The 14,725-nt window shown below is 42.0% G+C and overlaps 1 protein-coding gene across 6 annotated transcripts in view; it reads right to left on the bottom strand.

The window, feature by feature from the left end:
• Positions 1-14,725, bottom strand: part of PLXNC1 (plexin C1) — a 156,365-nt gene that overhangs the window by 77,560 nt on the left and 64,080 nt on the right. For all 6 annotated transcript variants that reach the window (XR_009736334.1, XR_009736333.1, XM_061415753.1 and 3 more), the window contains exons 6-9: positions 7,642-7,789; positions 4,171-4,258; positions 1,787-1,889; positions 1,543-1,644 (exon numbers count right to left, since the gene is read on the bottom strand). Coding sequence is in view for 4 of the 6 variants with exons in the window: in XM_061415753.1 (XP_061271737.1) it covers positions 1,543-1,644; positions 1,787-1,889; positions 4,171-4,258; positions 7,642-7,789 (441 nt within the window). In the remaining 2 variants the exon portion in view is untranslated. The remainder of the gene's footprint in view (positions 1-1,542; positions 1,645-1,786; positions 1,890-4,170; positions 4,259-7,641; positions 7,790-14,725) is intronic.

Genomic DNA, 14,725 nt, shown 5'->3' with positions numbered 1-14,725 from the left:
CATTCAGCCTGAAAGGAAATCCTAACACATGTTACAGGACAGATGAACCTTGAGAACATTATGTTAAGTGAAATGAGCCCAAAAGGATAAAGCCCGTTTGATTCCACTTAATCTGAAGTACCTAGAGTAGTCAAATTCACAGAGAACTGAAAGTAGAACAGCAGCTTCCAGGGGCCAAGGGGAAGGGAAAAGGAGGCGTTATGTTTAATGGGTACGAGGTTTCAGTTTTGCAAGTTGAAACATGTTCTGGGGATAGATGGTGGTGATGACTAACAGCAATGTGAATGTACTTAACTACTCAACTGTACACTGGCAAAGTGGTACATTTTGTATTATATGTATTTGACCAATTAAAAAAAAAAAAACAACAACTGAAACAAGAGCAAAAGAGAAGTTTAATTTTTTAAAAAGCCGCTGCCTTTTTGATTTAAACACCTGTCACTACGCCCTAGTTTCATCAACCAATGAGAAGAGTGATGTGGCTCATCATTTAATAAAACCTCAAAGGCTTAAAAAGTCTGAAGATATTGGCACACCAAGCTTTTCTAATGCCTTTAATTAACTTCATAATCCATTTTGATTCCCATTCCCTCTGCTTGGTACTGAATTCACCTACACTTACTCTCAACTGTTTGGTGGTGATTAAAAATGTGCTACTTATTTATATTGGCACTTGACCTTAAGTAGCAGCAAATGGATATGTCAAAGCCACAGATTAGTCAAGAAATAGAAAACTGAGCCTTTGAGAACAAAATATGCTACTGTGTTTGATTTGTCTGCTCCCACTAGACCCAAGGTTAATGAGAAGAAGAACTTGTCCTTTTTGGCTTTTCACTGCATAGTAGATGATCAATTAACGTCCCTTGACTGAATGGCGCCAGCACTTGGGTGCTTAGTGCATCAATTACGTTCTGCCCAGAAATGTTTCCTGGGTTACATTCTCTATTTTCAAACACGTCTGTCAGTTGAGCTTGGTGACTTACTATGAAGAAAATAAGAGGAATTTCCGAAGAAATTTCCGTGAAAACTATTTTTTCATGAACGACAGTTTTGAGACACGAAGAGAAATGTATATTTATTACATAGAAACAACTCTTTGTTTTGACACTATTAACTACTGGTTAGATTGTCTCTACAAAGAAAAGCAGTTCAAAGAGATTCATTTGTACAGTTTGCATAGACACGCCCAGCCCTCCTATACCCCTCAGAAATGCAATCATAAACGTGGTTAAGAAATCCCCTCAGTAATATGTGCTCTAGACGTCCCTCTAACTCTTCCTGAGATCACAACATCAGGTTCAAAATTTGACTTCTACCAGAACATCATTTTTCACAATTACAGATTTTTAATTTCTTTTATGTGAGTGTGCAGCCTCTGATGTATTGAGCCAATTAAATGAAGCTTGGTTAAAAACCAAAGGTAAAACAGGGAATTTGGGTAGAAAGCAAAATAGGGAATTTTTAAAAGGAACCCAAAGTATCAGATGTTACTGTCATTTAAAGGGGGATTTTCCCAGCATCAGTACAAAAACAGGGTCTGACCTGCAAGCCCCAAGTGGTTCTGTTACTCATATTCTCCTTGAATCTTCCTTCTCCTGCTGTTTTGGGTGGTGTCCATTTTTGAAAAGCCACTGGACAGAGGTCCTGAAACGAAGAACATTCCTTCAACATTGCAATGGGTGGAAATTCAGAGTTTGAAATAAACACAAAATACAGGCTAGGGCTGGGTGGTCACAAACATTTATTTTTGGTGAAACTCTGTACTACCAAAAAAACGTCACTTTACCTGGTTCCTCTTGTAATCCGAAGGGTCACAAGCTGTGAAGGGGTGGATGCATTTTCTCTCACTTTTACACCAGGCACAGCCAGTTTGGATACATCCTGGACATCTGGCAACACAGAAAACCAAGGTAATTCCTGCATTTTTAGGAAAACACACATCCTAGAATTTCCCTCTGTGATGCTGTGTGTGAGCATTAAAAACAAGAAAAAAAAAAAAAGTCCCTAGACAGACTGTGATGAACCCAGGGAAGACAGGACCGTTCTTTCAGGCTAGGGACAGACTACTGACTTTGTGCCCTGGTCTGGGCAGCCCTTGGGGCTGACGGACCATCATGACGCTTGCTAGGGGGTTGCCACGGAAACCTGAAGCTGGGGTCACCTGCTGCGTTGGAAGATGACAAGAAACCACTGAATCTGTTTCTGCATCCGGTTCTGCTATTCATCTACCTTCAGGTAAGCTTCCCTCTGGACACTGATCTCCTCACCCCTCATAAGCCCACCCTCACTGGGGCAGGAACACCGTCCAGTGCCTGGACGATGGGAAACTAAAAGTGTTACCTTGGCAAGCAGAGAAAACAGGGTGCCACTGTGTGCTTTTTAATCAAATTAAGGAAGAATTGTGTCTACTAATCAAACAACCATGCACGGATAACAGTGGAAGACTGGAAAAGCACTTAATAGGATAATCAGTGTTAAAGCAAGAACGATAAAAATGGAAATTGAAGTGGGTCTGGAAGTGTAGCTAAGGGAAGCAAGAGAGAGCGTTGGCCTCTGGGACAAGGAGAGGACCAGATCAGGGAGAAGGGACATATTCGCATTTCAGATATGCTTCCAGAGATGCCAAGGCACCCTGAGGCTCTGACCTACACAAACTGCAGTTTTGGTGAGAAAAAGCAAGCAAGCACAGGCTTGCCTAAGTGTTTACCAGGCCACCGAAGCGCACTCGAAGCAGGTCTGCGCCTTGCACTCCGCTTGCTAACCCTCAGGTGTGATGACCTTACTAAGTGCTTTCCAAAAGGAAGTAGGTACCCAGGGAAAGGGCAGGAAAGGGCGGGCACTCACCCTCTGGGGAGCTGTAGGTCTGAGATCTGGTTCTTAATTACCTCCTTGTGCACCCAAGGCAAGTCACTTCTTTTCACCAGGCTTTACAACTGGAGGTGGGGAGCTGTATTATGTTTAAACTCTCCTTGAGCTATACAATTCTATATAACTCTTTCCCTTTTTCTTACCCACCCCCCTCATTTTCATGGACTTTTGAGGCTTTCTGTAACAAGTTTAGCTTTCCCCTCCTTGAATTCAATCTGTTTGTTAGAAATCACTGAACTCAACCCCTCTTTCAGAATGCCAAGGTGGTAAAGGTAAAATCTGGCAGCTCCTGTCCATATAGCTGTAGGGTGGCCTCCCTACTCAGCTTCGAGTTTGATGCCTTTTCCCTGAAGAAACAATGGTTCCCAGGCCAGACCCAAAGAAACCTACATTTGGTACTCATCCAGTTGGTCAAGCAAACCATTGAAAGAACTACGAAATCACTAATAAAACAGTTTCCTATCATTTCCATGGAAACGTCCATCCCATTTTCCAGTTGGAAAACCAGGAATCTGGGAAACATCTTTTCTCTGCCTTCACTCTGCTTTAGAAGCAAGGAGGGAAGTGTGGTCCTAATTCAGGGGGGTATGCAGCTCAACAGGGCCAAACACGGTACAGAAGTGTGGGTCATGATGAACATGCTCTTTTTTAAAAAAATATTTATCTATTTCTTTATGGCTGTGCTGGATCTTCATTGCTGTGCACAGGAGCTTTCTCTAGTTAGGGTGGCTTCTCTCATTGCACAGCACAGGCTCACTGGTTGTGGTGCATAGGCTCAGTTCCTCCAAGGTGTGTGGAATGTTCCTGGATCAGGGATCGAACCTGTGTCCCCTGCATTGGCACTTAATTGGCACTGGACCACCAGGGAAGCCCTAGCTTGTTCTTTTGATGACAGAGACGTCCACCTTCTCTTGTCTTTAACTGTGACTTCCTTTTACCTCACGCTCCACTCTCTTCCTTGACTCAAATTCCCAAAGTCATTCTGAAGATGCAGATAACCTAGCTGCACCCTTTTGCCCATTACTTCAAGGCCACCTCTGGGTCGGAGGAAGATGTATTTCCCTGTGGGTAAAATACACCCGGGCACAGTCCTTTGCCTCTTGGCTGCACTACCTCACTTAGTGGGGCTTGAACAAGCCAGCTGATTAGCTCAGGGGCCCTCCTATCTCCCATTAGGCCACGCTCCAAAAGGCGCCTTGGAAAGTCTCCTCCACAAAAGAGTTCTTTAGGAAATGGGAGAGTAAAGCAAATAAATAAATTAAAATCAATGAGAGAATATTTACATTTCAAATAAAATCTTACTCTCTTAATGATGAGCAGTTGGTAAAGTTGAATCTCTTTGACACACGCCAGGAACCGAATGAGAACGTCATGTTGACAACTAAAACATCTGGAGCAAAGAGGGAAAAGCAGTCAGTGACGGCGAAGCCCTGCTATCATGGAGCAAAGCCGGAAATACAGAAAATAAATATTTTTTGCCTCCTCCACATAGAGTTTGGAGTGTGCCAGCTGTTCGCTAACATTTCCATCAGTATGTGGCCTCTTCCCCGGGGCCATTCCTGTCAGGCAGCCGAAGCGCACAGCACAAGCCTCCAAACAGACCCCAGCCCACCTCGTTCCAGGCCTCCCATGGATAATCACTAGGAAAAAGCCATTTCACAGCCCATTTGCAGCTCATCTTCTCCCCAGAATCACTATCTCAGCTTGTAATTGGCCACAGCATAAGAATAAAACAAGTCACTGAGCAAGAACTGTCTAGAACATGATAACCAGAATGTTAGAGAAGAAAGAAACCCTGCACCTTCAGAAGAACCCACACTACAAATGTTTACACGACACTCCAAAGTGTGGCTCCTGTAGGCTGGGAGCCATGATCTTCTTGGAGTCAACTGTTGCCAAATCTACAATGAAGGATTTCTTATTTGCTTTTGAAAACCTACCCATCAGTTAGAAAACCCCCAAAGAATAAAGGAATATGATAAACAGTGGGCTAAATCACCACGAGAGAAACGGCCTACTTCCTGTATCACTGTAACTTACATCCTCTACCCAAGATGATCCCTAAATCTGGTTGTGTATCAGAATCACTTGAGAAATGGATGAAAATACAGATTCCAGAGCTACATTCCTAGATACTCTGACTTGGCAGGCCTGGGGTGTGTTGGGAACCTGGGTTTGTAATCCTCCCCACGTACTGTACTGATTGTGTGTTGCCAGGTTTGGGGGCGGCAGCCTAGGGGGGTGCCTTTCAAATCCCTTTGTGTCCAGGCACCAGGGCTCCTCTGTGACATTTTCATTGTCACCCATTTTGGTATTAGTATCTTCTTCCTTTTATGAATTAATGGGGAGAGCAGATGATACTTTAAAAATGAAAAGTCTTTCCTTGACAAATTAATAAGTTGGCCTAACTTTGTTGGTACCTCTAGTTTTCCTACTGACCTATGATCAGCGCTTGATTCCAAAAGTCTGCAAACGCTTACTTTAAGAGGCTTCTCTACAACAGGAATATTCATTCTGAAAGCCAGGATGCCACATAAAATTCTGCTCACATAAAGCGGGTCTCTGTGCAAATGATAATGCTCTGTCCCAAAGACAAGGAGGTTTGCAGGGCTGGCATGACCTCTCAGCAAGAGCATTGGAACAGACACTTGATAACTATTAACAGAATGAACGTATGGACAGTAAGCACTGAGGGACTCCCAGGGAAACATACATGTCATCGGAATCTACAAGTGCCCAGTGATAGAGACTAGCACGAGTTGTGCTTTCCTGGGTATCAACTGTGCACAAAACACTCCTGGGAAACCTCACAAGGAAACGAGTATATATGGTCTCAGCTCTGAAAGCATTCAGTTATTCTAGAAGAGACAAAAAAAATGTAGGTGAAACAGCACCATGACAGGATAGCCAAGGAAATACCTTATGAGTGGTTCAAGTTCCATGCATCACCTGGGTACCAAGACTGGGGTGCATGTGGGGGTGCCCAGAGGGAACTGGCATGATTTGGATGATTGGAGCAGAATCCATCAAGGCTGTTAGGGAAGAGATGACTTCAAAGCAGAAGGGAGACAGAATTTGGTGAAAGGGATGAAGCGACTACAGACTACAGACAAAGGTTGGGTAATGGCCACTGTCTAGCTGGATGCAGGAGGTAGGAAGTGTGTCTGTTTGCCCGCTCAGAATATATAAAGCATCCAGAGAAAAGGGCAGATGAACGGTTGGGTGAAACTGACAGAGGCTTTAAAAACAATTGACTACATTATAAATCAACTGCATTTCAATTTAAAACAAAGATTAAAAAATTTTAAGAATGCAATCAATTAGCTTTTCGCGGTGATCTCAAATACTTCCGAAGCTTATGTTCCAGGTGAGCAAGACCTGCATTTTAATAACCATGTGCTTGACTCCATGTCTTTCTCACCTAAAGGAACTCATGAATCCTCAGTTCATACACTGTAACTCCTAGCCATCTCTTTTTAAAAATTAATTTTTATTGGAGCATAGTTGCTTTATAATATTATGTTTCTACCGCACAGCAAAATGAACCAGCCAAACATATACATACATCCCCTCTCTTCTGGATTTCCTTCCCCTTCAGGTCGCCAGAGTGCATTAAGCAGAGTTCCTTCTGCTATACAGTATGTTCTCATTAGTTATCTATTTTATACACAGTATCAACAGTATATATGTATCAATCCCAAACTCCCAATTCATCCCACCCCTGACCAACCTTTGAATCCATCCCCTTCTCTTCATCCTTATCTGGCTCTGGCTACTTCCACTCTCAGTCCCCTCAACCTGAATCACTGCAACAGCTTCCCTTCTGTCAGGCTTTTCGGAATGCAGCCCTTCCCTCCTCCAGCCCTGTTCTCCACCTGTGGCCATTCATTCAACAAAAATGTCTTGATCATCAATGGCTACTTTGTGCCAGACACTTTGTACCTTCTTTGGCATCCGTTTTCTGTCGCTCCACTCTCTACCCCATTTGACTTGACCACATAGAACCTTTTTTTGGCTCCTCAAACAAAGCTTTTTCCTTCCTTTGGTCGGTCACACTAGTTGGGCTCTGCCTGGAATACTCTTCCCCTTTTTCTTTGTCCAGCTCAACCCTACTCATCCTCCAAGAAGCTTTCCTCGCCCTCTCGCTGCTCCCCCAAGTCTAGTTAGGTGTCCTCTTCACGTACATCTCACAGCATGCTGTGTTCCCTGCACGCTGCACCCGGCACTGTCCGGTGCTGGTCACTTGCTGCTGTCCCAAGAGGCTGTGAATACTGTGAGCAAAGAACAGGTCAGGCTCTTTTGGTCATGGTGTCCCTACCACCTAGCACAGTGTCTAGCACACAGATGCTCAATAAATATTTCTTGTTTGAATGAACGAATGCAGTGAACCTAAGATGATAAAATATTGGCCATTTCCTTTCCTCACCTCACCAAGGGCATTCCCAGCTTTTCAGATCCCTGAACTATCTGAACCATCTAGGAAGGGTCAAGTTCAATGGTCTCTGGCTTGCCACTCACCTAAGCAACTTGAGGGGGGATTTGCCAGTCTCCATCCTTCTCCAGCCACAGGTAACAGTAGGGGCCTGTGGCCACAGGAAGAGTGGAGCAAAGGTGAGGGGGACCGAGGGAGGGTGCAAGGAGTGGGGGAGAGGGAGTCTCCAGAGTAAGGCTGTTCAAGTTTAACCTGTTTCCCTGGGCACTCTGGGCTCAGGAGGTTCTCTTGCCTTCTTTGTTTTCTAAGAATGATAGTAAGAACCAGTGGAGTGCACGGACCTTTGTAAGCTGTCCTGGTTGGGATGATGCAGGCGCAGGTCTCATTGTGCACACTTTTACCCTTGCAGAGCATCCTGCCTGTGTCCACGTTCTTCACCACGCACTCGGAGTGCCTCGGAGAGAAGCTTCCCACCACCGTCACTGTCGTCTGTGGGGAAGAAAATACAGGAACCAAATCATGTGGCGTTCTTCCATCGTCTCTATCCACCCTAGAGCCTTAAAGGAACTGACCTTCTGACTTGCCACAAGAGAGTTTCTTGGATTGCTGATGGAAAGAAAGAGGTGTTTTATTGGCTGTTTAGTTTTCTGTTGTGAATCGAATGTTCATATTCTTAGATCATTTATCTGCTTTGTATGTATTTTTTCTTATCAATTCTTAAGAGCTCTCTGTATAGTATAGATATTAAACCTTATCTGTCATATTTCTGACACATTTTCTCCTAATGTACTGTTTGTCTTGCAGCTTATGTGTGTTTTACCCTATATAGTATGTTTTTATGATCAAATACAAAGTTAATTGTCTTGGTTATAAAGTTCTTCACAACTCTTGCTTGTGGACAAATATAATATTGTTTCACCATCTTTGTTGTTTTATTTTTTAAACTTATATCTTTAATCCATCTGGAGTTTATTTTTCTACAAAGGATAAGATACGGGCTCAACTTTATTTTTACCCAGATAGTTAACCAGCTAGGTCACAAGCATTTATTTTAAAAAAAAAGTTCCTTTTCCCAACTGAACAGAAACACCACTTTTCTCATATATTAAATCACCATATACCTACAAGTTATTTCTGAACTTTGCACTGCTCCAATTATCTATTGATCCACTTCTTTTCCAGTGTCATCAAATTTTCAAGACTGTGGATTTAAATATACTTATGGTAAATCTATTTTTATTTTCGTAATTTTCTTAGCATTTTCTAGACATTATTTTTTCCATATGAACTTTACGATCATTTTACCCAAATAGGGTGATGGGACTGTGAGTCTAACTGGAATTGTACCAAATATATGCATTAATTTTAGGAGATTTTATATCTTTATGATATGAAGCATTCTCATCTAAACACAAATTGTTTTGTTTATATTTAGGAGGGGGAAGATGTGGTGGGGAGAGGAGGAAAAGGGAGTAGGAGGAGGAGGAGGAGAAAGAAAGCAAAGAAGAAGGAAAAAAGAGGAAAGTTAAAGAAAACAGTATGTCAGTGGGAGACCCATTCTGCATCAGGTGCACTCAGGGGATCTGGTGGGGAGGTGGGCTAAATATTAGGAAGCTAGGGACACAGGAAGCCATCAGCTTATCAGCCACGATGAGGAGTGACAGCCCCTCACCACTGGGAGGTGTCCGTCTTCTGTTACACTTCTGATCTCCGCCAAGTCTGCAGGGCCAGCTAAGAATCCCCTGTCTCTCATCCTTGGATAAGCTCTCTCTATCTATTTTGCTCTGGGGTTGCATCCCTATCTTTTTACTTTAAAACGTTCTGTTTCTGAGCCACAGAATCATGCTGGAAGAACACAAGTTCTTACAGTCCAACTTCCACTGAACTGAAGTCCACCCATCTCCAGGGGACCTGAACATAGCACTGAGCCCCCAACCATCCCCACCAGCTCATCTTCAACACCTGGCTGAAGCCTCACTCATGTGTCAGCCTTGCATTTCTCCCTGCATTGCACATCTCAGCGTACAACCATTATCACCTGTTACCCTGTCCACAAGTATGTCTTAAATGGAATTCATTGGTCAAACATGATAACAAAAGTATCAGAAAGTTTGTTAAAGTCCTATTTTCAGTAGCTCCTTTAAATTTTCCACATTGCCTTCAGTCCTCACATGCACAGCATTTACATAACTATAAACACTGCATTAATTTATTTCATAGTGAAGTGAAGTCGTTCAGTCATTTCTGACTCTTTGCAACCCCATGGACTGTAGCCTCCCAGGCTCCTCTATCCATGGGATTCAATTTATTTCATAAACATTTATTAAACTTTAAAGATGTGCCATGTGCTACACAAGGTATTCACTACTTCAGTGAAGCAAGCAGCTACAGTCCTTACCCTCAAAGAGCTTACAGTCTAGCAGAAGTGTGGAAAAATTCACTAGACTAAAACTGGAAGGCCACACAGGATTGAGATCACGGTTGGTGGGAATGCAAATTGATACAGCCACTATGGAGAACAGTATGGAGATTCCTTAAAAAACTAGGAATAAGACTACCATATGACCCAGCAATACAGCTACTGGGCATATACCATGAGAAAACCATATTTCAAAAAGACGCATGTAACCCAATGTTCATTGCAGCACTATTTACAATAGCCAGATGATGGAAGCAACCTCTATGTCCATCAACAGATGAATGGATAAAAAAGTTGTGGTACATATATACAATGGAATATTATTCAGCCATAAAAAGGAATGCATTTGAGTCAGTTGTAGTGAGGTGGATAAACGTAGAGCCTATTATACACAGTGAAGTCAGTCAGAAAGAGAAAAACAAATATCATATATTAATGCATATATATGGAATCTAGAAAAATGGAACTGATGAGCCTATTTGCATGGTAGGAATAGATATGCAGATATAGAGCACGGACTTGTAGACGCAGTGGGGGAAGGAAAGAGTGGACAAATTGAGAGAATAGCATTGACAGATTTACACTGCTGCTGCTGCTAAGTTGCTTCAGTCGTGTCCGACTCTGTGCGACCCCATAGACGGCAGCCCACCAGGCTCCCCCGTCCCTGGGATTCTCCAGGCAAGAACGCTGGAGTGGGTTATACTACTATGTGGTAAAATAGAGCTAGTGGAAAGCAGCTGAATAAAATGGGGAACTCAGCTCAGTGTTCTGTGATGACCTAGATGAGCTGGATGGAGGGGTGGGAGGGAGGCTCAAGAGGGAGGGGATATATGTATACTTACAGCCGAGTCACGATGCTGTACAGCAAAAACAAACTCAACATTGTAAAGTAATTATCCTCCAATTAAAACTTTAAAAAGAGAGAGCGAGCGAGAGATGCTAGAAGCCTGGGCTAGGATGGTACAGCAGAAATACAAAGAGCTGAGAGCTCCAAGATACCCTTTAAAGGTCTCATGGGCCAGGACTGGAAGTGGGGTATCTGGTTGTGGAGGATTTGGTGAGCTAATGAATGTACAGAGGTAGCATATGTTGCAATGGGACACATGGAGCAGGAGGCAGACTTTGGATGGAAAAGTCAAGACTTCAACTTTGGTTGTGTTCAGTAAAGTGAACTTGTGTGATAATTAAGAAGAGATGAGTCTGGAGCTCAGAGGCAATCTGGGCGGGAGATAAAGGAGACATGGACATATGATGGCATATGAAGCCATACGAGTGGACAAGATTGTCTGTGGACAAAGTAGAGTCAGCTAGAGGAAGAGCCAAAGCTGGGGCTGAACCAACTCCAATAGTTAGAGTCAGGGAGAGAAGGAGCCAGCACAGGAGGCTGAGGCATATTCAAGAAAGAAGGAAGAGACTATGGAGAGTGTGTGCCATGGAAGGCAATGGAAGAGCTTCATGAATGCAATCAAACAGTCATATTAAGATGAGGACTGACAGTGTCTCCTGGAATACCTCTATGGAGTTTAGTTTCAGGGGAACAGTGGGGCAGACGTTGACATTGATATGAAAATAGGAGAGAGTTTTTTGTTTTTTTTTTCAAGTGCAGTGGAAGAAGGGGATAGTCAAGGAGTTGAAGGTATTTTAATGTGACTTTAGGATTCCTTTGTGGCTCAGATGGTAAAGAATCTGCCTGCAATGTGGGAGACCTGGGTTCGATCCTTGGGTTGGGAAGATCCCCTGGAGAAGGGAATGGCTACCCACTTCAGTATTCTTGCCTGGAGAGTTCTATGGACAGAGGAGTCTGGTGAGCTACCGTCCATGGGGTCACAAAGAGTCAGACATGACTGAGTGACTAACACTTTCACTTTCTTAGGTTCCATGCAAGAATGGTTAAAAAGCTGATGCCTTGGATTAAGGAACCCAAAGTGGGAATGCTTACCAGGTAATAACTCTTGAATTAAGCTGGATACAGTGGGAATGAAGACCCAAAAAGTGAGATGAAATACAAAGTTTGAGTGTCAATTAGCTCGTAATGTCCATGGGGCCAAGGAAATTCTTGTCACATAACATTCTATCATTAGACCTTATTTTGCTTAACCTTACCTCTTATTGCCAAACAGTTTGGTATTTCCGAGTTTCTAAGTCTATACATGTCACAACAATAACACCCATACGCAAATGGTTTTTCTTTTTTCAAATTACTTCTCCAGAAGTCTAAGCCTGGAAGTAGTGCTTCAAACAGAAAGAATATATTTATGACTCTTGAAATATTACTGTCAAACTGCTTTCTAAAAAGGTTGTGTTAATTGGTATCGCCATCACTAGGTGTCAGCAAACCTTATTTTCACTTTAATTTGTATTTATTTGATAACTGGTGAAGCTGAACATATTTCCATATCTATATCTAACTCTCTAAACCTCCTCTTGTGAGAATATACATTTTTGCCTGCTTATTTTTTGGTGTCTCTATATTTTTTTTACTTTCTCCTAGCTTTCATATCTTGCAGCTAATATTTTGCCTGTTGCAAATGTTTTTCCTGAAGCATGAGCTTTAGTCATCACTTATTTTTTGTGGTATAGTTTTTTTTTAAAGTCAAGTATATGAATATTTTTCTCTTGCTATTACATGATATATTGTTTCAGAGCCAAGAAAATTATACTTCCAAATTATCTGACGCTCAATTATTTTCTGTGTTAGGTTTTTAGATTAACTTCTTAATTAGCCTAAAATTTATATTTCATGTAAAAAATGTGAATTAAATTACATTTCCGTATTGTAAGCCAGTTATTTCAGCAACTTTTTATGAAATAATTCTTTTGTTTCCTCTTAATTCGTGATAAACAATCTTTAAATTTTTTACATCTATTTCTGAGCTTTGTAGCCTATTCCATGAATCTATATTCCTATTTTTTATTTATGTTTTTAGGCAGCACCACTGGAGAAGGCAATGGCACCCCACTCCAGTACTCTTGCCTGGAAAATCCCGTGGGTGGAGGAGCCTGGTGGGCTGCAGTCCATGGGATCGCTGGGAGGCAGACACGACTGAGTGACTTCACTTTGACTTTTCATTTTCATGCATTGGAGAAGGAAATGGCAATCCACTCCAGTATTCTTGCCTGGAGAATCCCAGGGATGGGGGAGCCCAGTGGGCTGCCGTCTATGGGGTCTCACAGAGTTGGACACAACTGAAGTGACTTAGCAGCAGCAGCAGCAGGCCGCACCACGAGGCATGTGGGATCTTAGTTCCCCAACCCATGGGGATCAAACCCATGCTCCCTGCATTGGGAGCATGGAGTCTTAACCATTAGACTGCCAGGGAAGTCCCTATATTCTTATTTTTAAACAAGAGTCATGGGCTAAATTATTGCCACTATATACTTTGCCAACAAAGGTACTATATACTTTGCCAACAAAGGTCCGTCTAGTCAAGGCTACGGTTTTTCCAGTGGTCATGTATGGATGTGAGAGTTGGACTGTGAAGAAAGCTGAGCATCGAAGAATTGATGCTTTTGAACTGTGGTGTTGGAGAAGACTCTTGAGAGTCCCTTGGACTTCAAGATCCAACCAGTCCATTCTAAAGGAGATCAGCCCTGGGTGTTCTTTGGAAGGAATGATGCTAAAGCTGAAACTCCACTACTTTGGCCACCTCATGCGAAGAGTTGACTCACTGGAAAAGACTCTGATGCTGGGAGAGATTGGGGGCAGGAGGAGAAGGGGACGACAGAGGATGAGATGGCTGGATGGCATCACCAACTCGATGGACGTGAGTTTGAGTGAACTCCGGGAGATGGTGATGGACATGGAGGCCTGGCGTGCTGCAATTCATGGGGTCGCAAAGAGTCGGACACGACTGAGCGACTGAACTGAACTGAACTGAACTGATGTGTTTATAATCATATGGAAATGGACCTGCTAAAGTAATTTTATTTTTTTCAACATATATCTTGGATATTCTTGACCAATTCACATTAGTATTTCAGATGAATTTTATAAATTAATTTTAGAGCTTCCCTGGTGGCTCAGATGGTAAAGAGTCTGCCTGCAGTGCAGGAGACCCGGGATCTATCCTTGGGTCGTGAAGATCCTGTGCAGAAGGAAATGGCAACCCACTCCAGTATCCTTGCCTGGAAAAGTTCACGGACGAAGGAGCTTGGCAGGCTATAGTCCATGGGTCGCAAAGAGTCCGACATGACTGAATGACTTCACTTTTAAGACAAAAACCATTTAAATTTTTACTAGGATGACATGAAATCTAGACAACAGATTGAGGAAATAGTGACATTTTTATGATATTGTCCCACCAAGAAACATAGTATATGTCTGGATATATCTAACATGCTTTTCATATCTTTCAATAAAATACCTGTTTTTGTTTTTATATTTATTTACACTTTTAATTGATAAGATTTCCTTATTATGAATTATAATTAGCCTCAATAGACTACTGCCTCACTAAGAAAAACTGTTGCATGGTGAAAATCACTGTTTTGGTAGGTGGCTTCAACATGTATCTCCCAGTAAAAAAGTATTTTAAAGCACAATGTACATGCCTCTGCAGGTTTGAGCCTGAGTATTTCCATTGTTTTTAATGAATGGGATCTTTTATTAATGTGTTAACAGTTTGTCTTATATGTCATAAGGTTACTGATACTTGAACATTTACTGAACATTAGCACTTTATTTGACCTTTATTAATTTGAATAGTTTTAAAAGCTAATATATTTAGATATTACAACTAAATACACCCACTTAAGATGAGCAAATAATATGTTTGTCTATTCCATTCCAATAATTATTTCTATTATTAACACTTGTTTCTTGCATTAGTGCATGGGACACAACTTTAAAAACAATATTGGTTGTCTCAGTGACAGAATTCCATGTTTCTGCTCTGATTTGTAAAAGAATGTTTCTGTTTTCTCTTTTAGGAACCATGCTATTTGTGGGAAATACTTTTATTCCTACATCTTTTCTCTTTTTATTAGTATAAACCATTTTTCCTGTT

Source organism: Bos javanicus, chromosome 5, assembly GCF_032452875.1.
Source record: "Bos javanicus breed banteng chromosome 5, ARS-OSU_banteng_1.0, whole genome shotgun sequence".
NCBI lineage: Eukaryota > Metazoa > Chordata > Mammalia > Artiodactyla > Bovidae > Bos > Bos javanicus.
This window is presented reverse-complemented; position numbering and strand designations above follow the sequence as displayed.